Source organism: Rhincodon typus, chromosome 2 (assembly GCF_021869965.1).
Source record: "Rhincodon typus isolate 14 chromosome 2, sRhiTyp1.1, whole genome shotgun sequence".
NCBI classification, from domain to species: domain Eukaryota; kingdom Metazoa; phylum Chordata; class Chondrichthyes; order Orectolobiformes; family Rhincodontidae; genus Rhincodon; species Rhincodon typus.
The window spans coordinates 79,512,981-79,538,177 of record NC_063333.1 but is presented as its reverse complement, the minus strand read 5'-3'; the positions used below and the strand labels follow the sequence as shown (position 1 = coordinate 79,538,177).

Here is a 25,197-nt window from a genome sequence, read left to right as displayed (position 1 = left end):
GTGTTAACAGGTAGATAGGATAGTGAAGCTAGTGTTAGGTAAGCTTGCCTTTATTGATCAGTGCATTGAGCATAGGGTTGGGAGGTCAGGTTGTGGCTGTACAGGACATCGGCTAGGCCACTTTTGGAATACTGCGTTCAAATCTGGTGTCCCTGCTATGGGAAGGATTTTGTGAAACTTGAAAGGGTTCAGAAAAGAATGTTGCCACGTTTGGAGGTTTTGAGCTATAGGGACAGGATGAATAGGCTGGAGCTATTTTCTCTGGAGCATCAGAGGCTGAGGGGTGCCAGAGATGCTTATAAAATTTTGAGGGGCATGGATAAGGTGAATAGTCAAGGTCTTTTCCCCAGGGTAGGGGAGTCCAAAACTAGAGGACATTGGTTTAAGGTGAAAGGGGAAAGATTTAAAAAGGGACCTAAGGAACAACTTTTTCATGCAGAGTGTGCTGCGAATATGGGATGAACTGCCAGAGGAAGAAATGGAGGCAGATACAATTACAACATTTAAAAGGCACCTGGATGAATATATGAATAGGAAGGGTTTTGAGGGATACGGGCCAAATGGGACTAGATTAATTTAAGATATCTAGTCGGCATGGATGAGTTGTACCAGAGGATCTGTTTCTGTTCTGTACATCTCTATGACTCTTATAATATTCATATTATTTGTAGTCTGTGTCCATTTTTGAAATGCCAAGTTTGGTAATTCAAAAAGAATTATCTCCTGATCAGGTTTTCATTTTTCCATTGATTCTTGCACAGTGCCAATTTTAATCACTTCACCATTGCCTGGAGACCTCGGTCCTAAGCTCTGGAATTCCCTCCCTAACCTCTCTAATTTCCTACCACTCTTCTAAAATACTTTGCAAAACCTTGGCCTTTGGCCAAACGTTTGATCCATTATCCTTGTATCTCCTTACATGGCTTGGTATTAATGTATTTAATAATATTCCTTCAAAGCCTCTTGGAATGTTTTAGCAGGTTAAGGGCACTACTTAAAACCAAGCTGCTGGATTCATGATCATCTTTCAATTATTCTGTATGCCACTAAGTACGGAACATCTAATTACAGAGGCTAAAGCTCAACACCATCCTTGAAAAGGAGTAGGAGCTACGTGGAAACCTAGTGTTTGGTTTGCTGTTGAGCTGCTGAAAGTCAGAACAGGGGAGGAGTGTGAAGCATAGAATCATAGATTGCCCACAATGTGGCAGGCCATTCAGCCCATCGAGTCCACACCAACCCTCCAAGGAAAATCCCACTCAGACCCATCCGCATACCCTATCCCTGTTACCTGCATTCGCCACGGCTAACCCATTTAGTCTGCACATTCCCTGGACACAATGGACAATTTAGCACAGCCCATCTACCTGACCTAATTAAAGAAGTAATTCCAGATCGTGACCTCTTTCTCCCACTCCCTACTGAAGTTCCTTTCCAAATACTGTGTCCATCCATATTAGGTGGGGTGTACAAGAATAATTTTCATTCGGCCCCAAAATGGTAAAACTGCTCTAGGTTTCTCCAAGACTTTTGCTACTAACATTATTATAAAACAGTGTAATAAATTACACTATGTCTGGAAAGGAAACCAATATGCTTTAGGTTATCACAAAAATGCTTTTTGTACAATCAGTTACACAAGATCAATGAGTTTATTGTCGGTTTAATGAAAAGTAATCGAACTGACAAATATCCATTTCACATTTCCATTGCAATTGTCAAATCTCAAAGCAAAATTTATAAAGTACGTCATGAATTTGAAAATTACAACACTTTTAAATAAAGTATATCGAGGAATTAGTACTCTAGAATTAAATCCATTATGTTAAAAACTCAATAGTTAGATTCTTCACTGTATGCAGGTTTATACAGCTTAGCTTCACATTTTGAAGATGTGCTTATTTAGCTTTTAAACCAAGGAAACCAACAGACATGCATGATGCAAATTTTATCCGGCCATTTTTGGACAAGGTTTCTCTTTTTTTCCTTCCCAATAAAAAATATTACTTGTAATAGGTTACATAAACTGAAACACTGCAGCCACAAATGCAGCTAATTCTTTTATATAGGAAAACAAGACAGTCCGTAACTATCCCACTGGAAATTCTATTACTATAGATCAGTAAAATAGTGAACACAGGCATTGAACCATCCAACTGCAATGGTCTCTTCTTCCCAATTTTCCTCAGAGTGCTTCAATTCAAAATGGAAATGTAGATCTTCTGTACTGTTTTCATCCCCACAGCAAACTAAAAATCAAAAATGCAGATTATTAATTTACAAGAATTCTAATACTTTAGTGTAAAAAATTATGAATGAAACTAAATTGTACACAAATAAACAGACTGTTCTGATGAAACAACTGTAATGAAGCCCAGTCATGTAGGACTGGATACGTGACCTTTTATTAATAGTTACAAGACAATGGTTAGGAGACATCTGGAGTATTTGTCAAATAACTGAACAGATAGCAAATTGGCTTACAATACAGAAAGCAGAGAGCAAGTGTAAATCGTACAATTTTTCAGGTGGGAAGGTAGAAAGTAGAGCTCCACAAAAGAGAGGTGCAGGGACAGTTCTTTTCAATTAAGATTAATGATTTGAACTCAGGAACAAGTAATACAATATCAATTGGCAGTATAGCTAACAGAAGAATGAAACAAAAGGACATTAGAAAACTTACAGACTAGGCAGTTATGTGGCAAATTAACTTTAACAGCTACATGTGAGATGATGCACTTTGGTAAGAAAAATAGAAACATCTGCTGCACCTTTGTAAATAAGAACGCAAATGAGATAGAAGAGCAAGGAAATCTAAAGATAAAGGCAAACAAATTAAACTTGAATTTTGTTCTAAAGGTGTGGAGGTAGGCCAATTGAAAATTGTGCTAAGCTTTGTTTTAGCTAAGGGTATTAAAGTATATGAAACCAAGGCAGCTGACTGCAATTGAGATACAGCTCAGCCACGATTAACTGAATGGCAGAATAGGCTTGAAAAACTGGATATCTTATTATTGAGTTAACTGCCATTAGAATGAAGCAATTAGCATCTGATCATTTCAGCCCACTGTTTTACTTCAGATCAGCAGGTCATGACTGTTAATTGCACAATTCATCCCTACTCCACAGGAGAAATAACATCAAAAAAATTCTTCAGAATGAGGTCAGGAGCACAGACATGGCTGTGGGAAGACAAAGCTTAACATCTGGCCCACTCTGCTCAAGTTGTGCCGTATAACTTATAAGTCACAGAACAATTGATCAATTAATTGATATTTCCATTTTTATGTCTGAGGGCATTCAACTGAAATCAATATAAAAAGGCCAACCTGCAACCTCAAAACAAAATTATCTAATGTTTTAAGCAAATACAACAGATATATAAAAATAAAACACATTCAGATTGTAGCATTTTTTCCTGTCCCTGCACATGTCCCAAACAAGACTGCTTTTCTCCCAAAAGTTTTTCACACTACACTGAAGCATCTCCACAGAATTATCCCTTTGTTTTTATTCCATAGTGATGTATTTAGTTTCTGCTCTATGGTTTCAGAGAAAGTCCAGTGTGGAAAGTCAAACGTACAAAATAGGACCCCTGCTATTCACAATACATGGTTATAATTTAGATTATGGAACCATATATAATGTCTCAAAATTTGCAGATGACACAAAGTTAGGTGGAAGTTGGAGCTGCAAGGAGTATGTAGAGATATTGCAGTGTGACTTGGATAGGCTGAGTGAATGTGCAATATGTATGGCAGATATAGTATGATATGGATAAGAGTGAGTTATCCACTTTGGTAGCAAAAAATAGGAAAACAGATTGTTATGTGAATGGCTGTACGTCAAGAGAGGGAAATATTCAATGAGACCTGGTCATCCTTGTGAAGCAGTCGCTGAAAGTAAACGGGCAAGTACGGCCCGCAGTAAAGAAGACAAAGTGCATGTTAGCCTTCGTAGTGCGAGGATTCAAGTACAGGAACAAGGATGTCTTATTGCAATTATACAGCGCGTTGTTGAGGTCACACCTGGAATTGTGTGTAGTTTTGGTCTCCTTATCTGAGGAAAGATGTTCTTGTTATGGAGGAAGTGCAGCAAAGGTTTACCAAATTGATTCCTGGGATGACAGGACTGACTTATGAAGGGAAGTTGAGTCAGTTAGGATTCACTGGAATTTAGAAGAATGATAGGAGATGAGGAATCTCATAGAAGCTTATAAAATTCAAACAATTCTACACAGATGCAGGAATGATGTGCCCAATGTGGGAGAGTCCAGAAGCAGTGGTCACAGTAAACCTTTTAGAAAAGAGATTGAGGAGAAACCACAGTTAATTTCATTCAGGTTTGCCTCGTCCAGCAGACAACTTTGTGTTCCCCCATGCACATGGTCCAACAGGTTATCTTCTTTGCAGCATCATGTGGCTTTTGGACATCCATCAAAAATCTGCAGTTTTATATAATTAATACAAACAACATAATACTTATTAATAGACATGGGTGCTCAATACACCCATAATTTACAAATGTAATTGTCAGGAGATCCAGGGAATTTTTTTGCTTAAAAATTTTTGGTTTATACTCTTCAGTAAAATCCCCTGACAAGAATCGCTTTATTACTGTAATAGCAAAATTAAAATAGATAATTAAAAATGATAAGATGAAGTGTTTCCCTACTTTGTCCCATCACTCAGTTTTCTTTGGATCTTGGCACATACTCTCTCAAGACTCATTTAACATTAATTTTAAAACTTGCTTTTATATATTAAATCTACATTCTTAGAGAAGTCCTATTTGTTATGAAATGGCAGTTAAGTGGCTAAGTACAAGTTCAGACGTTTTCAACCAATTACGTTTCAGGCCAACTGACATACGAACATACAAAATAGGAGCAGAAATAGACCCTTCGGCCTCTCAAGCCTGCTCCACCATTCAATAAGTTCATAGCTATCTGTTTGTGTTCCAGTTTCACACTCCCAGCTACCCCTCAACCTTTGGACCCTTTGCCTCACAAGAATCCATCCACTTCTGTCTTAAAAATATTTACTGACCCCAACTCACTGCTTTCCAATGCAGGGAAAAGCAAGCATATCAAAAAAAGTATCCTCATCTCTGTCCTGAAAGAGAAGTCCCTAATTTTAAAACAGTGGTCCCTAGTTCTGAACTGACCCTCAAGAAGAAACATCCTTACCATGTCCAACTTGTCAATATAAGTCAGGATCTTTTACACCTCAATCAAGTCACCCCTCACTGTTCTAAACTCCAGTGGAAATAAGCCTACAACCACCAATCTATCATCATAAGATTCATCTGAGGCCTCAATCTAAGCCCCTCTGAACCACCTCCAACACATTTACATTAACTGAGGAGACCAAAACTGCACACAGTATTTAAAATGTGGTCTAAGCAATGGCCTGGACAGCTGAAGCATAATAATATCCTTACATTTATGTTCACTTCCTCTCATATCAAAGGATAGAATCCATTAATCTTCCAGATTACTGTAAAATATAGGTGTATAAATAGGCCATTCAGCCCATTGTCTGATCCGCTATTCAATGAGATCATGGCAGATGTGATAATCCTCAACTCCACTTTCCTGCATTTTCCCCACAACCTTGATTCCCTCACTAACTAAAAATTTCAACCTTGAATATACCTAGCCCAGTGTCTACAACATTCTGTTGTAAAAAAAAGTTCCACAGAATCACGACGTTCAGATGAAATTCCTCCTCATCCCTTATTTTGAGATTATGCCTTCTGGGTCTTGACTCTCCCACAATGGGAAACAACCATTCCGCATCCATACTGTCACGTGTTATTAAGAATCTTGCATACTTCAATAAAGTCACCTCATTCTTCTATACCTCAATAAGTACATACATAACCTACTCAACTTCTCCTCATAAGACAATTCCTCCACACCTGGGAACAATCTAGTAAACCTTCTACTGACTGCTTCTAAAACCTGTAAATCTTTCTTTAGATGAGGGGACCAAAACTATTCACAGTATTCCAGGTCTGGTCTAACAAGTGCCTTGAATAATTTTAGTAATATTTTGCATTTTATACCCTTTGAGATAAAGACCAATATTCTATTACACATACTAACCTTTTGTGATTCATGCCACAAAAACACTTAAATGTCTCTGCAGCTTGAAATTCTGCAGTAATCATCTACTGAAATAATATCCTGCTTTTTGTGTCATTTGCTCACATTATTGGAGTAATCCATTTTATGACAAGTGTTTTTACAGATTCAACCACTCCTCAAGATAGCTTGTCAACTACATAATGGGACAAATACTGTCAAAACAAGTTAGCTTAACAGCAATACATATAAGGTTAATTCAGTGATAAAGACATAACATTATCATTTGGAGTTTGAATTTTGATTTCAACTCTCTAAGGGTAATGTTTTTCAAAAAATATCAAAGTCAACTGTTATAGTAACTTAAATATATGATTTTCAAGAAAACACATGATTCAGTTAAGGATACTTGTGGTGTTAATTGACAAAATGTTTATGCAGCTGAGTTCACCACAATGGTAAAAACAGACCAGGGCCACTAGTTCAGAATTCAGTTCAAAAGAATCAGGAGTTCAGATTAGAATAAAAAGTAAACAAGCCACGTTTTCAGATTAGGAAAACAATTTTCACACTAGCAAAAGAGTTTTAATTTGTGAAGTGTACAAACTGTGAGAATTTGTACAGAAGTTTTCAAGTTGATGAAAGCTCGTTCAAGTTGTCTGAACTGAAAGGACATTTGGGCTACCAGAATGGAAAATAAGTCATAAAACCATCTCAGTTGTCCAAGGAGAACTAGAAAGAAAGAGTCAGTTAAGTAAGAAGTTATGGAATTGTGATATCAGTGATATTTTCGTCCTTAAAACAATCGTAATACAAATAATATATCAAAAATAATCAACAGGGGAGATTATGCAGAAACAGTCAGCAATTGAGATTTAGTGGTCACAGATAAAGACAAGAGAAGAAGGAATGAAGTGATTAAACCAAAAATAAGAGACGTGTTAGTAAAACATTACAGCTATAAGGACTAGTTAGAAATTGTCCCAAATGAGCACTCTTTACACAATGCAGGAAATACAAGGAAGAGATTGAATGACCTACTGGCATAAATTCAACTTGGAGGGTATGACAAAAATAAATGCAGAGAATAGACAGGCATTAGAACAGGCAGAGAGATTTTAATTGGAACATTAACTTTCATGGTGATTAGAATAAACAGGCCAGCAGAAATCAAAGTAAACTTCTTGAGAATGTGCCATGGAAGTTCTAAGACATATTGTTGCTAAAACTAACAAGAGTCATTCCACACACAAATTTGGTTTTGTTAATTTTAAATAACAACATTACAATGTGTGAACACTTACCAAGCAACAAGCATAATATCAAACTCAGAATAGTGTTCTACAGGAAGAAACTTAAAACATACTAAAATTCAAGATCTAGGTGAGGCCAACTCTAATATAATGAGATGGAGATTGTGCACAGTAAAGTAGGCAAGTTTGCTAATAGGTAATACGACAGACGATCAGTGGGACATGTTCAAAAGAGAACGTTAATATGATGCAGAATTAGTTCATACACTGAAGGGACAAGAACTCTACTTGCAAAAAGCCACACTAAAAACCAAAGAGGAAGAGGGAAAAGAAACTAAAAAAGATGAACAAAAATAAACAAGTCCTGGCAACTGACATCTAATTAGACAATCATGCAGACAGACAGGACAAAATTAATTTCTTCTAAATGGCAACAGAAATATGTTTTTCACTTATTTAAAAAATTAACATTTAAATTTGATGCAAGTGACTGTAATTACTACAAAATACTCAACAGGCTAGAAAGCCAAAAAGGGAGGGTGGGTGTCAGTAGTGTCACCGACAGCAGTCTCAAGATTAGTGTTTACATGGTGAAGATGTTTCTGCTTCTCAGATAGAGCAAACCAAGGACCACAAATCAGAAATAAATCCCATGAGGAGCTTAAACAAACCGACTCTCTACCCAGAGCGATGATAATGTGGAATATGATTCAAGGAGTAGTGAGGCAGGTGGCAATGAACTTAAGGGGAATTAGCTAAACATAAAGGGAAAAGGAATAGGAGAGTATGCTGCTGCTCAGGTTAGAACAGGATAGTTGGTAGGAGGCTTATGTATAGAATAAATTGAACAGCTGAGCCCAATAGACCGTTGCCATGTTGGAGAATTGATACATTAGCAGTTTGTAAACTTAATGATAAATTTGTTACAGTTAAGCACTGGATAGAGAAACTAGCTATTACGTCTGTTATAACCTGTACAGACTTGAGACTGGTAATTGAGTAAGAACTTCTAATCAGCATCTCCTCCAGACACTCAGTAGGATTGAAAAATCACTGCAAGGAGAAGTGCAGGTATAAAACAACTTTTTAACCATTCCAAAAGTATAACCCATGCAACTACAACATTTTGCCACTTTATTGAAAATTTAGTATTCCTACGTACATGATAAATACATACTAATGTTATAATTTTTTTTTGCAATGCATGGCCATTCTTTTAAATGCAAAAGCCCCTTGAATCTTTTTATATAGTGTGCACAAGCAACAGCTTAAAGAGGCTGATTTGTGCTTCACCAACACAGATTTCAGGGGTTGCTGGGGGCTGTGCAGATAACAATTTGTACATTATATCAAGTGGCCTTGACAATTACAGATATCTACCTTAGAAGACTAGGTTCTGGCATGCCTGGGTCGCTGCCTCTCCTAAAACCTGCAGGAAAATAAAATAAGTATTTACAACAAATCCAAAAGTCAATGACAAACCTGAAATATAATTAAAATCTAAACACAGCAGTAAGATAGACTTACTGTCTCCAAAGTACAGCAGAAACTTCACACTTCATCAGTTAATGAACAGTGGGCAACAAAAGCACAATGTATTATATATGCTGGCAAACAAAATTACAGTAATCAGCGGGTTAGTCTCTGCTTGAAGTACATAAGGGTTCATACCCAAACCTTAAAGTCCACTGATTCAAAAAACAAAAAAAATTGTTTTATGTGAAACAATATAAATCACTGTCATGGTTTCAATCCCATTGAATCCCTGATTACCTTTTTATTTTGCAAGAGTGAGCTGTACAGGAGATTACCGCACTGTACCTTCATCCCTAGGCAACACCTACATATCTAACACAGTGAAGTTTCTTCGCTGGAATTCAAGAGACAGATCCTACATAAAATTAACTTGACCCAAGCTGGTGGATACTCATGCAGCAGCACAAAACAGCTTATGTTTTTGAAGAATGCCATCATGCTCACTCAGAGGGTCCACAATGGAGCATAAGTGGAAGAATTCAATATTGGAATTATCTCAGTGTCAGGGTGAAATCATAGCTAGAATTTTATGCAGTTCTCCAGGCATGGTCTAACTTAGTTCAATGCAAATTTACCACACATTCTTCACCTCTCAATTCTCTTTCTTAAAGTAAACCCCAACATTTTTTGATTTTTTAAAAAAATTAACTTGTTAACTTGTCACTATTCTTTGTCTTCAGATCCTTTTGCTCCTCCATCCTATTTGAATTCTTCCCAAATAATATACAACTTCTACATTTTTCCTAGCCAAAACGCAAGGCGTCACATACATCTATGCTTAAAATTGCCAATGTCAATTCCAAAAATTTCTTAATATCTTTTTGTATTTTGTTACGATCCTCCTCTGTATCGAGAATGCCCTCAATTCAGTATTATTACAAATTTAGAAAGTGTTTTTTGATCCCAAAGTCTAGATTGCAACTACTAATTGTAAATAGTAATCCTACAATTGATTGTGAACCATCATTTTCCATCTATGTCAAGTTGAGTAACTACTCTTTATCTATATTCTTTTTCTATCTAGCTAGTAACCCACACTGCTACTCTCTAACTCTGCATTCTTTGACTTTATTCATTAGTCTATTATATACTTCAATGGCCTTTTGAAATCTAGATAAAATATATCTATAGTATTACCCTGTTAACACATTCCATTTCTGCTTGAAATATTCAATGAAATTGGTCAAGCAACATTTGCTCTTTGAAAATTCACTTGTTATTTATTATTGTATCCAGACATTCTTCAATTCTCTCCTTTAGTAAAGGTTCAGTATTTTCCTCCCAGTGTTAAGCTGACTAGTTTATACTTCACTGGGCATGTTTTATTTCCCTTCCTAAGTACAGCTAACATTTGCTATCTGCCAGCCTTCTGACACTTTTTTTTTCAAACCATTTATTAAAAATATGTAGTAATGCCTCCAGCATCCTCTAGGTTATTTTAAAAAGTGTGAATGCATGCCATCCAAACCAGGGTTTTATCTGTCCGTATGATCACTTTATTTAATATTTCATATTTTTATTTTAAACAGTTCTCATTTCTAATCTCACCAACCGATGTTATGTCAACTTGCCTTGTTCACTAGTAAATAGTGAATATGAGTCACTATCTAATAGTTCCACCATTTCTTTATGATTGTCTGTGACATTGTCCCAAGTGACTCAGCACCTATTCTGACTTTATTTATGCGCCAATAAAATATTTTGCTGTTTGGTTTTATGCTCCTTGATAATTTAATTTCATATTTCAGTTTTAATCCAATATTTTTTGACCTCTAATCTCTTCATCTTTTCCCAGGTCATTTTCTCTCCTGCTGTCCATGTACTTAGTGTATGTCTCACTTCTTATCCTATAGATGAGGATTTGATTCCGACACCCCATATTCAGTGCGTAAAACCAGCTCACTCAGTGATTCAACAACTGAGCTGTGATTGGAAAATGGCTTCGTTGCGAATCTTGCTCCACTGCTTTGCTGTAAAAGTTGCAAAAGGTTTGAATAAATCAAAACTGAAAAAAGGCATTCTTCTAGTTCATGTACATTACAAAAACTGAAGAAAAAAAGTTTCATATGTGCATTTCAAATAAAATTCTACAGAAACCAAAGACAGCATAACATCCAAAATAACACCAATACACCCTCACTTTTTAAATAATCTATGTACCACACTCGAAATTCATTGCTTTCTTAAAACATTACACAGGAAAACCTGTTCACAGACAGAGGCAAGTGGTCCAGTCATTATATCAACAAAATATCTTTTATTAAAAAAGCATCAATCCAACTGCCGCTTCACAGAAGTGTGACAGCATGGAAAGGGGCCATGCAACAGTCATGTCTGCACTGGCTCTCCAAATGAGCATGATTTGCTGCTATTCTCCCACTTTTCCCTATATCATTGCACCTTGACCCCACTTAAATAATCATTCAGTACCCTCTCGAAAGCCTCAATTGAAACTGTATCTCCCATTCTTCCAGCTAGTGCATTCCAAACTCATACTACTCATGTGAAAAAAAGACTTTGTTCTCACATCACTTTTGTTTCTTTTACAAATCATTTTAAATCTGTGTCATCTTGTTTTTTATCCATTTAAAAGCAGAACAGTTTTCCCCAATCTACTGTATCGAGCCACCTTATGATTTTGAAACTTCAATCATCTCTCCTCTTGGCCACCTTCTCTCCAAGAATGATCCCAAATTCTCCAAATCACTCATCATAACTAAAGTTTCTCATTCCTATAACCATTCTTGTAAATCTATTCTGTGCTCTCCCTCTAATGCATTCACAACCCTTCTATAACATCGTGACCACAACTGTACAAAATACTCCAGCTGAGGTCTAACAAGTGTCTTTTACAGGTTCACCGTCACCTCTTTGCTCTTGCACTCTTTGCCCCATTAATAAAACCCTGGACACTGTAGGCTTTATTTACTGCTGTCTCCACCTGTCCTGCCAATTCTGATATAATCTGCGCACATAAAGACACAGGTCCCTCTGTTCCTACAGCATATAACATAGAAACAATACTAGTCACTTGTCACTAGTCAGTGATCAAACTCAGCTTCTAATTAATAGGGGCCTCTTGTGACACCTCTGGGCCAGAAGGCCCAAGTTCAAGTTCTACTTGCTGCAGAGGTGTGTCATAACATGTCTGCATACGTTGATTAAAAATGTAATCGACTACTTAATAGGGCTATTGTGCAGTTGTAATGTCCCTACTTCTGGGTCAGGAGGTCCAGGTTCAAAGCCCACCTGCCTTGGAGGTGTTTCATAACTTCCAAACAGACTGATTAAAATCACTAACTAGTTAATACAAACTAATGTTTAATGAATTTATTCATTACAGGAAATATTAATGACTGTAAAGCCAGAAACAGTCATTTAAAAAGCACTGAGGAAATGTTGTGATCGGTAATCTTGTAATGATCTCGTACATTGTACAGATGTTTTACATGATGAATTGAATAATGGAATTATTAGTTTATAAAGATAACTTAACAGAAATTAAAACATATATCTAATAAGTAAGAATACAATGCTCAAATTTATGAGTGTAAAACAGAATATTGCTTCAATATACACAGACTGAATGAAGGATAAAGTTATTTTAGTGTATACTTTACTGCAGTTAAGAAAGACCAGCAGTTAAAGCATTACCTTCCCACTGATTTGCATTCTACACTGAATCAGCTTCAAGGTTTGGAGATTGTATCTGTATGTGTAAGAGTGTACAGAACTGAGATCTGTTCTCCAACATTAGCTCCCCCAATACTTTAAGAGAGCAGGCAGGAATTTTGGCAATTTCAAAACATATGAATTAACTACATGAATTTATAAAGTGCCAAAGGAACTTTCTAAAACCCTGTATGACACAACACAGTAATAATAATCTAGGCAGTTTGCAAACCAAACAGTACAGGACCACCTCCCAAAGGAAGTTTCAGATTTTCTCTGTGCAGTTATACTGCTACACTTCAGCAGGTGCAAAAGACACCCAGAAGAGACAATATAACTACATCCTTCAATGTCATCAGAAAAATATCAAAAACAATACACAACATAAAATTGCATATTGTCATTAACAAATGGGATCAAGTAGTAGATGCCTTCCTTATTTGCGGTCCCAAACCAAAATACCTCAGCAATTAATTTCTGAAAGATATGCAAGTTACAAGAAATTCAAATAAAGACTAGACATTAAATCATGTGTGATTTTAACAAGGTCATAAATAGAATAACGTTCTTTTAAATAACAGTGAAGAAATTTATAAAAAGCTACCAAATCTGTTTTGTTCCTGTTTTTAAAACAGCCGATTAAGGACTAGCAGTTTTTTTTTATATAGAATGTCCCATGACATAATGGAGATCACTCCCATGATGGGTCATGGAATTCACCTAAGAAAGTGACAGCAGGCAATATTTCTTTTTCCCCTAAATCACAATGTCACATATCTCAAAGAGGCTACTTTGAACCACCATGCATTAATACAGACTTGAAGACACCAGCAAATGTGTAGATAACCACTTCTTAACATCTATGGACATGATTTAGCAACACGTGTATATTGACAGTATTTTACTATAAACATTATCTTTATCAATTAAGGACTGTTGGGCTGTAAATTGAACACTTTCCTACTTTTGCTAGTGCTTGATTCAAGGGCTCAGAGATAACTACAAGCCTGAGGAGTGTATCTTTTCCCATCATGCATCAACTCCAACACGAGTATAACAACAATGGTATTCATCCAAATCCAGGGAACAGCTGATTAGATTTTAAGCAAAGACGTGGATCAGGTACTGAAATTTATATATTTTTAAAAGAACCAGTTAACATTAGTATATTAGATTAAGCGGTAGTCATTTAGAACAGAGAAAAAAATCTTCATTCACAAGCTTGCGGTTCTTTGGAATTCTCCATCCCAGAGGGTCATGAATGCAAAGTTCAATATATTGAAGACATGGAATTAAGCTCAAGGAGCCAAATTAATTATTTCTGTTCTTTGGTTCCTTGTGTCCATATTAACCTGGTCTTAGAAATATGGAATCAAATTGTTTTTTAATTCATTCACAGGAGGAGGAGATCTCTGGCTCATCCCTAATTAAGAGTCAACTACATTGCCATGAGTCTAGTCTGTAGGCCAGACTATGCAAAGATGGCAGCTTCTATCCCTAAAGAGACCTTCGAGTGCAGGTTCATAGTTCATTGAAAGTGAAGTCGCAGATAGATAGGACAGTGAAGGTGGTGTTTGGTACGCTTGCCTTTGTTGGTCAGTGCATTGAGTTTAGGAGTTCAGAGATCATGCCGAGGTTGTACAGGACATTGGTTAGGCCACTTTTGGAATACAGCATTCAATTCTGGTCTCCCTGCTATAGGAAGGATGTTGTGAAACTTGGAAGGGTTCAGAAAAGACTTACAAGGATGTTGCCAGGGTTAGAGGGTTTCAGCTATAGGGATTGGCTAAACAGGCCGGGACTATGTTCCCTGGAGCAGATGCTGAAGGTAACCTTTTAGGGGTTTATAAAATCATGAGGGGTAATGGATAGGGTGAATAGTCAAGGGCTTTCTCCCAGGTTATGGGACTCCAAAACTACAGGGCATAAGTTTAAGGTGAGAGGGGAAAGACGTCAAAGGGATTGAAGGGATAACTTTTTCACACAGAGGGTGGTGTGTGTATGGAATGAGACGCTACAGGAAGTAGTGGAGGCAGGTACAATTACAACATTTAAAAGGCATCTGGATGGGCATATGAATAGGAAGGGTTTAGATGGATATGGGCCAAATGAAGGCAAATGGGATTAGAATTTATTTAGGATATCTGGTCAGCATGGACGAGTTGGGCCAAAGGGTCTGTTTCCGCGCTATATATCTCTATGACTCTGACATTAGCAGACCAGATGGGTTTTTCCAAAAATTGACAATGGATTCATGATCATCATTAGAGTCTTAATTCCAGGTTTTTTAAATCTAATTCAAGTTCCACCATTTGCCATGATGAGATTTGAACACAGGTCCCCAGGACATAGATCTCTGGATTAATAGCCCAGTGCTAATACCATTAGGCCATCGCCTCCCCATAAGTTTATGGCACAGAGGTCATTTTTTGTGTACATGCTGAGAAAATTTTACATTCCTTGGACTTTTAATTTTTTGGTTAGTGTGCAACATGTAGCCTTGCTGCAATCCCAATGTATAACATCAAAACACACCCTATTGATAAGCCCTCTTAATTCACCATGAAAATGTACAACCAAAGTAGTCAGACAATACTTTCACTTTAAGAATCCATGCCAACTGTCCTTGATTAAGGCGTGCCTTTCCGAATCATGATTTCTATCACAGAACTGTTTGCAATACTTTTACAGCAAAGTTAAACTCTTTTTTATACTTAGGCTATTGCTTCCTCTCTTTTTAAAAGAAAACTAAAACATTAGTAGTCTCTGCAGTCAGAGAATTTTAAAATAATAATCTATTTCCCATCCTGGAGAGTCACTGGATCTGAAACATTAAATCTGATTTCTGTCCACAGATGCTGCTAGACCTGCTGAGTTTTTGCAGCCATTTCTGATTTCCAGCATCTGCAGTTCTTCTGACTTTTTTACTTTGTTATTTTCTCCCTGGCTTTGCAGTTCATTCAAACCAGAAGAGTTATCACTTTCTTAGACCTTAATATGTGCCCCCTCAATAGGTTGATAGCATCCATATTACACCCTTGTCTTCCTCAATTACATATATGCACTATCTCCCTCTCATGAAAAAAATATGCAAAATATTCATCTAAGAGCCATGCTCTTCACCTCTTAATACAACTTACGTTTTTGGTCTCAACTAAGCCCTACTCTTTGCTTTGTATAGTTATAGAATATCTTTGTGTTTCTTTATTTCTACTTGTCAATTTTTTTTGTGCACACTCGTTGGTTTCCCAAGTTCCTTTTAAAGTTCATGCAGCATTTATACTCCTCTAGACTTTCTACCATATTGAGATCCCAAAACATGAAACAATCTTCATTATTTTTAACATTTTCCATTGCTATTGCTTTAAAATATAAAGTTGATAATCCACACAGTTGCAAGACTCATTAGGGCCATGCAATTTTTTTTTCTCGTGTGTCAAGTTACAAATATTGGTACGAGAAAGTAAGCGTAACCAGGTACAGGGTAATGTCCTCTTTAGTGTGGTTGAAGCAAACAATCAGAATAAATGCATTGGAGTAAACCCTTCAGGAGTGTGACAGATAGGGCCATGCGCAGTTTTGGGCATCAAAACTTAGAAAAAATACCAAAGCTTACTAAACAAACATTTAAAATAATAAAAGGTTATGTTCGATAGAAATTAACTGCTTCCTCTCAGGATCCTGCAAGGGTAAGTGCTGGGCCTATTGCTGTTTACAAACATGCAATTTATGATTTAGACAGAGAATCAAACAATTTGTACATTTACCAAACTAAATTGATGGGTAATAGTCAATACTGAGGTTGACAACAACAAATTACAAAACAGCCACAATAAACTTGAAATAAACAGATATTTAATTGGTAAAAAAGCTTCAGCAGTTATGTGTGATATATTACAGTTTAGTACAAAACAATAAGCTTGTCACTTCCCATTTGGAATGTAAGAATATAAGTGGGGTAGAGAAATAAACAAATTGGGAGCAGAGAGATAGAGAGAAAAAAGTACATAAACACATCACTAAATCTGTTCAGATTAAGACTGTAGATCAAGAAAGACATAACAAAAGCAAACCAAATACTAAAGTTAATTTTCAGATGGACAGCACTGAAAACAGATAAAATATCAAAACTTATACCATGCTTGGAGCACTATGTAAAATCTGGTAGCCAAAGAAGGATAGAGGAATGGAACAGGATGCAAAAAAAATTAAAAAGCAAAACTAAAACTGCAAGTTATACCCATCAGAGAAGGATGAACTGACTGGGTCTAGATGAGATGAGTAGCACAGATACATTTAAGCAGAAGCTACATAAGCAGTTGTGAGAAAAAAATAGAAGGTTATGCTGGTAGACTTAAATAAAGGAGGATGGGGGAAAGTTCAAGCTAAGCATAAATGCTCCAATGTACTAATTGGGCTGAATGGCCTGTTTCTATGCAACACCCTGTCATGAAGATTTATCACCACTCCTTCATTGTCACTAGACAAATTCTTGTATTCTCAAGCAGAGTAGACTGCAGCAGTTCAAAAAAGTTGTTCCCTACTCATGTTTCAAGGCAGAAATATCGCAGATGACACAAAGAAAGTAAGGAAGCAGGGAGGTTGAAAAAGACATGCTGGGCGAGTGGGCAAAGAAGTGGCAGACAAGACACAATGTGGCAAAGTATGAGGTCATGCACTTTTGTAGGAAGAATATAGGCATAGACTATTTTCTAAATGGGAAAAGGTTTCAGAAGTCTGTAGCACAAAGGGACTTGGCAGTCCTAGATCAGGAGTCTCTTAAGGTTAACGTGCAGGTTCAGTTGGTGGTGAGGAAAACAAGTGCAACATTTGTATTCGTTTCAAGAGGGCTGGAATACAAGGGCAAAGATGTACTGCTGAGACTATATAAGGCTCTGGTCAGACCAGATTTGGAATAGTGAGAGCAGTTTTGGTCTCGGTATCTATGAAAGCTGTGCTGGCATTGGAGGGGGTCCAGAGGAGATTTACTCAAATGATCCCAGGATGAAGGGATCATCATATGAGGAACAGTCGAAGACTCTGTCTGTACTCAATGGAGTTTAGAATGATGAGGGGAAATCCGATTGAAACTTAGAATACTGAGAGGCCTGGATACAGTGGATGTGGAGAAGATGTTTCCACTAGTAGGTGAGACTAGGATCCAAGGGCACAGCCTTGGAGAGAAGGGACAACCCTTTAGAAGTGAGATAAGGAGGGACTTCTTCAGTCAGAGGGTGGTTAATCCGTGGACCTCACTGCCACAGAAGACAGTGGAGGCCAAATCATTGAGTACATTTAAGACAGATATAGGTTCTTGATTGGTAAGGGGATCAAGGGTTACAGGGAGGAGGCAGGAAAACCATATCAGCCATGATTGAATGACGGAGCAGACTTGACGGACTGAATGACCATAAGTTATAGGAGCAGAATTAGGCCAGAGATGGATAATAAAGGCTGGCCTTGATGGCTGCAATTCTCACTGTCTCACTGGCCACCATGCTCCAGTCCATTGACTGTCTCTCTCTGCCGCTCACTGTTCTATCACAGGAGGAAGGCAACACAGAGTCCAAGTGACAGTGGCCAAAAAGGGAAGCAGAGAGCAAGGTGTGCCAATGGTTGCCAAGTAGTCAAAGGGAAGACAACAATGACATCAGTGATGACATGCCTATAAGTGGGAGTACTGATATCTGGTACAGGCACATGACGGTCAATAGGATAAACTTTCAATTTCAGTGTGTTGACAGAGGAGATTCTGTGAAATAAGAAAGACTTACATACAAGCACAAGTAAACATTCTGATTCTCAGAAATTGCACAAGTAGACCGGATGACCCTCTCTGAATATCTCACTTCCCCAATTGAAACATGCCAAATCTCGGTCAGTGACTAAGTGGTAGCTCATGTATAAATGGATCAATTACAAAGATGCCTAATCCCGGGAGCCCGTATGTAACTCAGATCTTGGTTAAAGTTTACTGTCTTTGAATTCAAAGTAAAATCTTTTGCCATATACTGCTCCTAAACAATTTGAAGTGTACATTTTAGTTACTGCCACATACCCATGATCATTCCCAAAGATGAAGTTCCTCAAGTACTTCAGGCATCCAAAAACCACAGATTACAAAACAATGGTATAAATGAGCAAGAAGGGAGGGCTTTCCAATGTGACACTATTAATCACACAAGTGACACAAATGATACTCTAATAACTAGGTCATAGCTTCTAAACAGTCTAATTGTAGCACAAGATATTTTTTAAAAACATCTCATTACCTCAGAATCAGATGATATTCAATAGAACCACATTGTACCAAAAGCACTTTGTTGCCCCATTATCAGTCTCACACCAAATTGCCAACAAAAATCCCAAAACTAACATACTGCCCAGCAATTCTAGGAATCAGCATAAATGAAATTGTTACGGTATTTTTTCCAGACTTTCATCCATGATGAAGAGGAAAAGAAAGGATCTGTCATGAGAAACAGAATTAGTTTACAAAACCAAAAACAAATGCCAAATAAATTCCAGCTTAAATACAATTTCTAGCAAGATGAAATTTTATTGTAAAAGGTATAGATAGGAACATCAGAATTAGGAGCAGGAGTAGGCAATACAGCCGTAGAGTCATACAGCCCGGAAACAGAGTCTTCGGTCCAACCAGTCCATACCAACCAGAATCCCAAACTAAACTAGTCCTGCCTGCCTGCATTTGGCCCATATCCCTGCAAACACTTCTTATTCACGTACCAATCTAAATATCTTTTAAACATTTTAACTGTACCTACATCCACCATTTCCTCTGGAATCTACATTGCTTATAAATTGGCCTTCACAACTCTTCAAAATCTCTCTCCTCTCACCTTGAAAATGTGACCCTTAATCTTGAAATCCCCTATCCTAAGGAAAAGACAACTACCATTAACTATCTATACCTCTCATTACTTTATAAACTTCTATCATGTCGCCTCTCAACCTCCTACGCTCCAGTGAAAAGAGTCCCAGCCTTTCCAGAGATAGTGGGAACTGCCGATGCTGCAGAATCTGAGATAACAAGGTGTAGAGCTGGATGAACACAACAGGCCAAGCAGCAGAGGTGCAGGAAAGCTGACGTTTCGGGTCTGGACCATTACTTAAACCTTCCATATCCAGCAACATCCTGGTAAATCTCTTCTGAGCCCTTTCCAGCTTAATAATATCCTTCCTATAACTGAGCGACCAGAACTGGACACAGTATTTCAGAAGAGGCCTCACCAAGGTTTTGTACATAACTTCCCAACTCCTATACTCAAAAGTCTGAGCAATACAGACAAGCCCTTCAAGCCTGCTCTACCATTTAATACAATCACAGCTCATCTTATTTCAGCCTCAACTCCAATTTTCCTGCCCACTCTCCATTACCCTTCAAAGCATTACTAATTAAAAATCTGACACCTCATCAAATTTATTTGATGTCCCAGCATCCACCACACTCTGGGTAAGTGAATTCTACAGATTCATGACTCTTTGATAAAAGTAATTTCTCCTGTTTTAAATCTGCCACCCCTTAACCAAATAGGCAGATCAACGGCAAAAGGAATTTAACCCGAATAAATGTGAAATGATGCACTCTAGAAGATGTAACACGACAAGGATGTACTCAATCAATGGCAAAGCACTAGGAAGGTCAGAACAGAAGGGATCTTGAGGTGCTTTCCACAGATCCCTGAAGGTTACAGGACAGGTTAATAGGGTACTTAAGAAGGCATAAAGGATGCTTGCTTTTGTCTGTTGTGACATAGATTATAAGAGCAGGGAAGTCATGCCAGAGCTGTACAGTACTTTTGTTAGGCCATAGCTGGAATACTGTATGCAGTTCTAGTCACATTATAGGAAGGATGTGATTGCATTGGAAGGAATGCAGAGGAGATTCACCAGGATGTTGCTTGGGATGGAGAATTTTTAGCTATGGAGAGAGGCTGGATAAGCTCAGATTGTTTTTTTTGGGATAGAGAGGGATGAAGGGTTACCAGATAGAAGTGTATAAGATTATGAGGGGCATGGGCAGGGTGAATAGAAAGCAGTTGTTCACCTTAATTGAAGGGTCAATAACAAGGGGTCATAATTTTTAATTGAAAAGGTGGAGGTTTAGAGGGGACTTGCGGCATAACTATTTATTCCAGGTATTGGTGGTGGGGGTCTGAAATGCATTGCCTGGGAGGATAACTGAGGCAGGAAACCTCTCTAGTTAGATTATAAATTGCCTGTCTGTCATCCAACCAAAATGGAAAACCTCTCACTTATCCACATTAAACTTCACTTGCCAAAGTATGGCCTATTCACCTAACTTATCCGTATCAATTTACAAATTTATTATTTCTTCATTGCAACTTACTTTTCCACCCACATCATCTGCAAACTTGGCTATAGTATTTTCTACCTCCACATCCAGATCATTAAAACAGATTGTAAATAGTTGGGGCCTCAAGGACCAAATGCTGTGTCTCTGCCTTGGATACATCTTGCCAACCAGAAAGATCAAAATTATCCCAACTCTCTGCTTTCTGTTGCTTATAAATAGTTTGCTCAGTACTTTTTCCCTCATGATTGTTCCTCCTGTTCTATTATCTCTGCATTACCTGTCATTATTGGGATGATACTAGTGTTCTCCACTGTGAAAACTGAAGACTATCATTTCTGTGTTCCCCACTATTAACTCCCCTGCCTCATCCTCCAAGGGATCAACATTCACTTTAGCTACTCTCTTCCCTTTTATATACTTATAGAAGCTCTTTCTATCCGTTTTTCTTTCATAATTTACCTTAGCTCTTTTTATGACTTTTTTTCTAACCCTTTGGAGTTATTTTTATAAAGTTAATCAACCTTCCAGCCTGCCACTCCCTTTGCAACATGATATCTCTTGAATTTTGTCTTTATATTATCTTTAACTTTGTTCTTTAACCATGGATGTTTCCCCAACCTCTTACAATCTTCCTTTCTTTCTGGAATATATTTTAGTTGGGAACCATTACTTCCTTAAACATTTGCCAGTGCTCATCAACTGTCCTGCCTTTCAGTCTTCACACCCAGTCCACTAGGACTAGATCTATCCTCATGCCTGTGTAATTACTTTTGTTTAAGTTCAGAACGCTAGCAATGGACTCCAGTTTCTTATCCTCCAACTGAATCTGAAATTCTAGTATATGATCACTCTTTTCTGGAAAATTGTTTACTAAGAAACAAACTAATCCCACCTCATTACACAATACCAAATCCAGAACAGCCTGCTCCTTGGTTGGCTCCCCAACATACTGCTGAGAAATAATCTCTAATATGGTCTATGAACTCTCCCTTCAGGCTACTTTTGCCAAATTGATTAATCCAGTCTATGCGCATTTTAAAATCACCCATGATTATTGCTGACCTTTCTGACAAGCCCCAAGTATTTCCTGGTTTATACTGTGTCCCACTCCAGGACTATTGTTTGGGAACTTATAGATTACTTCTACCAGGGACTTCTTCCCCTTGCTATTTCCTATTTCTAACCAGACTGACACTACATCTTCACCTCCAATGTTGATATCATTTCTCACTACAGCATTGATCTCTTCCTTTACTTAAAAAAAAGTACACCACTCCTTTTCCTTCCTGCCTATTCTTCCAAAACACTGAATATCCTTGAACACTCAATTCCCAAACCTGGCCTTCCTGAAACCACATCTCAGTCGTCACTATCAAATCATACCGATTTGTCTTTAATTGCATTGCCAACTCATTAATTTTATTCCAAATGCTTCATGCTCACGGGTACAAAACAATTCTCTAAAGGATGTTCATACATTCTGACCCTTCTTTTCTGGTAACAATCAGACGTCACTAACCTCCACCCCAGCCTTCTCCTTTAACTTTGACATTCTTATTTAACATGTAACCGAACCTTTCCCCACCTCCCAACATTTAGTTTAAAACCCTATCCTCATTTTATTCCTTATATACAAATTTAAAATTGTTAAAATGCTATGCAAACAAATAGTAAGAAAAGATCATGTCTTTACTGATAGGAAAACAAATACCCCAATCTACAACAATATTTTTTGACTCCCTTGTCAGTCAAGTATTTATCCAACTTAGTCTTAAAAATATTCAATGGCCTAGCCTCCACTGCTCTCTAGGGAAAAGAATTTCAGATCAATGATGCTCAGAAGAAAACATTCATCCTCAAATTAAATAGGAGACACCTTATTTTAAAATTATTAGTTCTAGTATCTCTCAAAAGGAGAACCATCCTGTCAAGTCCCTTTAGAATCTTACATGGTTAAATAAGATCATCTCTCATTCTTCTAAACTCCAATAGAGATACAGGCTAGACCTATCCTTGTCAAGTGAACTTCTCTGAACGGCTTCTAATGCCACTACTGTAGCTCCTTCCTTAAGTAAGGAGACTCAAACTCTACGGTACTCTGTACATTGCAGCAAAATTACAACAATTTTACATTCGCTTCTCTTTACAATGGACAACATCTAATTTGCAATCCCATTTTCATGTATGGAACTGGATTTTGCCCATTTAATTTCTTTGAGGATTTTGCACTGAAACTTAAGGTTACTTAAAGAACAAAAACGGCACAGCATTGTCCACAATACATAGTGTGAACAGGGGGAGCAACAGCATATCTCCAAAAATCAGAATGGCGCTCAGTCTGAACCAAGAGTACGAGTTTACAATAGCGAATGGAAGTTTGAATTAGGAATTAAAAGCAAAACGAAAAGAAACTTTGACTTGAGAAATAAGATATATGGAAAGAAAAATAGTTTAAAATTGTGTTTTGGAAATCCCAACAAATGAGACTCTACACAAATAAATGGCAATTTTCTGTGGCAGACAGATTAGTCGGCAGTAATTAAGATATACACAATACTAAAACTTGAACTGCACCAAAATGGATGAGCCCAAATTTTTTGGACAAGGTTTATTGGAAATCTACCATGCTAGTACACTAACTTCATTCTATTCCAGGTGTTTCAATGCAGAGTCTCTATGAGATACCAACATAACACAACTTTCAGGGAAGGAAGCTACCTTGGGATAATAAGGCCACAATTTCCAAACTTAACCATACAGTGGTGTCCAGTTTACACTTTTAATGGTTGTGAACAACATATTATTTCTACAGCAAATATCAGCTCAATATAATGCCATATTTTCCCCGTGGCAAAATTTATGCTGATTTGAAGGACACGCTGTATCTGGGACCATGCAGTCTGTTATAGTAGATCTTGTTGAGCCATGTAAACAGACAGCCAAGACATTAATTTTCAAAATATTCATACATCAGCTGAAAAGAAATTTTGTAGACAAAGCCAAATCAAATGTGCACTTGTTAAACGGGTATTCCATCCCAACACTTTCTCCACCCATATAGAGGATTTTAGTGCACTATTTCCCCATCAATAAAACAAAACATTTCTAATAAATTCACAAAAGTCATCTTAACCTGTTAAAGCATTAACAATTACAGCATATGCATTCATAAATCTTCTTTAAAGTAAAAAAAATTCTAGGGAATTCCACAAACATGTGATCAGACTAAAATGAACAGCCAAACAAAAGAAATATTAAACAGGATGGTTCAGGTCCAAGTAGCAGCTTTCAAATGACAGAGAAAACTAGAGAGGTAATGGATTATGAAGGGAATTCCATGGTTTAGGGTCTTGACAACTAAATGTAACGCCACTAATGGCAGAATGAAAGAAGTGGATGCATAAATGGCCAGAGTGCCAGGAATGGTGAAGGCATGGTCTATAGGTTAGAGAGATAGACAGAGAAAAGGTCATAAAAGTTTATAAATACAAGAATTTGAAATTGGATAAAAACCAAATGAACTGTGGATGCTGTAAATCAGGAACAAAAACAAAGTTGCTGGAAAAGCTCAGCAGGTCTGGCAGCATCTGTGGAGGAGAAAACAGTTAACGTTTCGGGTCAGAACTGAGGAAGGGTCACCGGACCCGAAACGTTAACTCTGTTTTCTCCTCCACAGATGCTGCTTTTCCAGCAACTTTGTTTTTGAATTTGAAATTGGAGGCATGGAGGAAGTCAAGGCTAATTTCTAGTATCTCTCAAAAGGAGAGATTTTGATAGTAAAGGAATGATTAGTGAGTGGGACAATTCAAAATAAGATATGGACAAAAGGGCGTTGAAGATGAAGTTTGCAGGACATGAAATATAAAGGTAGTTAATGGGAAGTACAAAAAAAAGACATGGAATGAGAGTTTCAGTAGAGACGCATTAAGCAGGAATGATAAGAATGTCGGTGATGAAGGACATGGGATGGGAATTCAGCCGAGGTCTAACACAATGCGACGGGCCAGAACTTTCCGACCGTCGACACAGCAGTGAAGCTCACGTAGGCTGAACTCCAGGAGAGGCCCTTCACCTTCGACCCGGAGTCTCCCGGTACATGACCCCCTCCCTCTTTCCCTAATCACCCAGACTGACCCAGGTACAGGATGGTCGGGATGAATCCCCAGCGGATGACGAACTGTCCGCAGCGGAATACCTGCTGCAGCCGCTGCTTAGCCTCTTTACTCATTTTGACCATCCTTGCTCGGCTTTCCCTACACGCTGCCGGCAGCAGGAAATGCTTCAGCGGAAAGGAAAATCGCAAACAGAAA

At 37.7% G+C, this 25,197-nt stretch overlaps 1 protein-coding gene across 1 annotated transcript; it reads right to left on the bottom strand.

The window, feature by feature from the left end:
- Positions 1-1,633: 1,633 nt before the first annotated feature.
- tomm7 (translocase of outer mitochondrial membrane 7 homolog (yeast)) lies at positions 1,634-25,197 on the bottom strand. Its single transcript, XM_020525292.2, has 3 exons — positions 25,022-25,197; positions 8,722-8,770; positions 1,634-2,249 (listed from the first exon to the last, which is right to left on the bottom strand). Exons 1-3 carry the CDS (start codon positions 25,122-25,124, stop codon positions 2,234-2,236), a joined length of 168 nt encoding a protein of 55 aa, XP_020380881.1. The 5' UTR covers positions 25,125-25,197; the 3' UTR covers positions 1,634-2,233.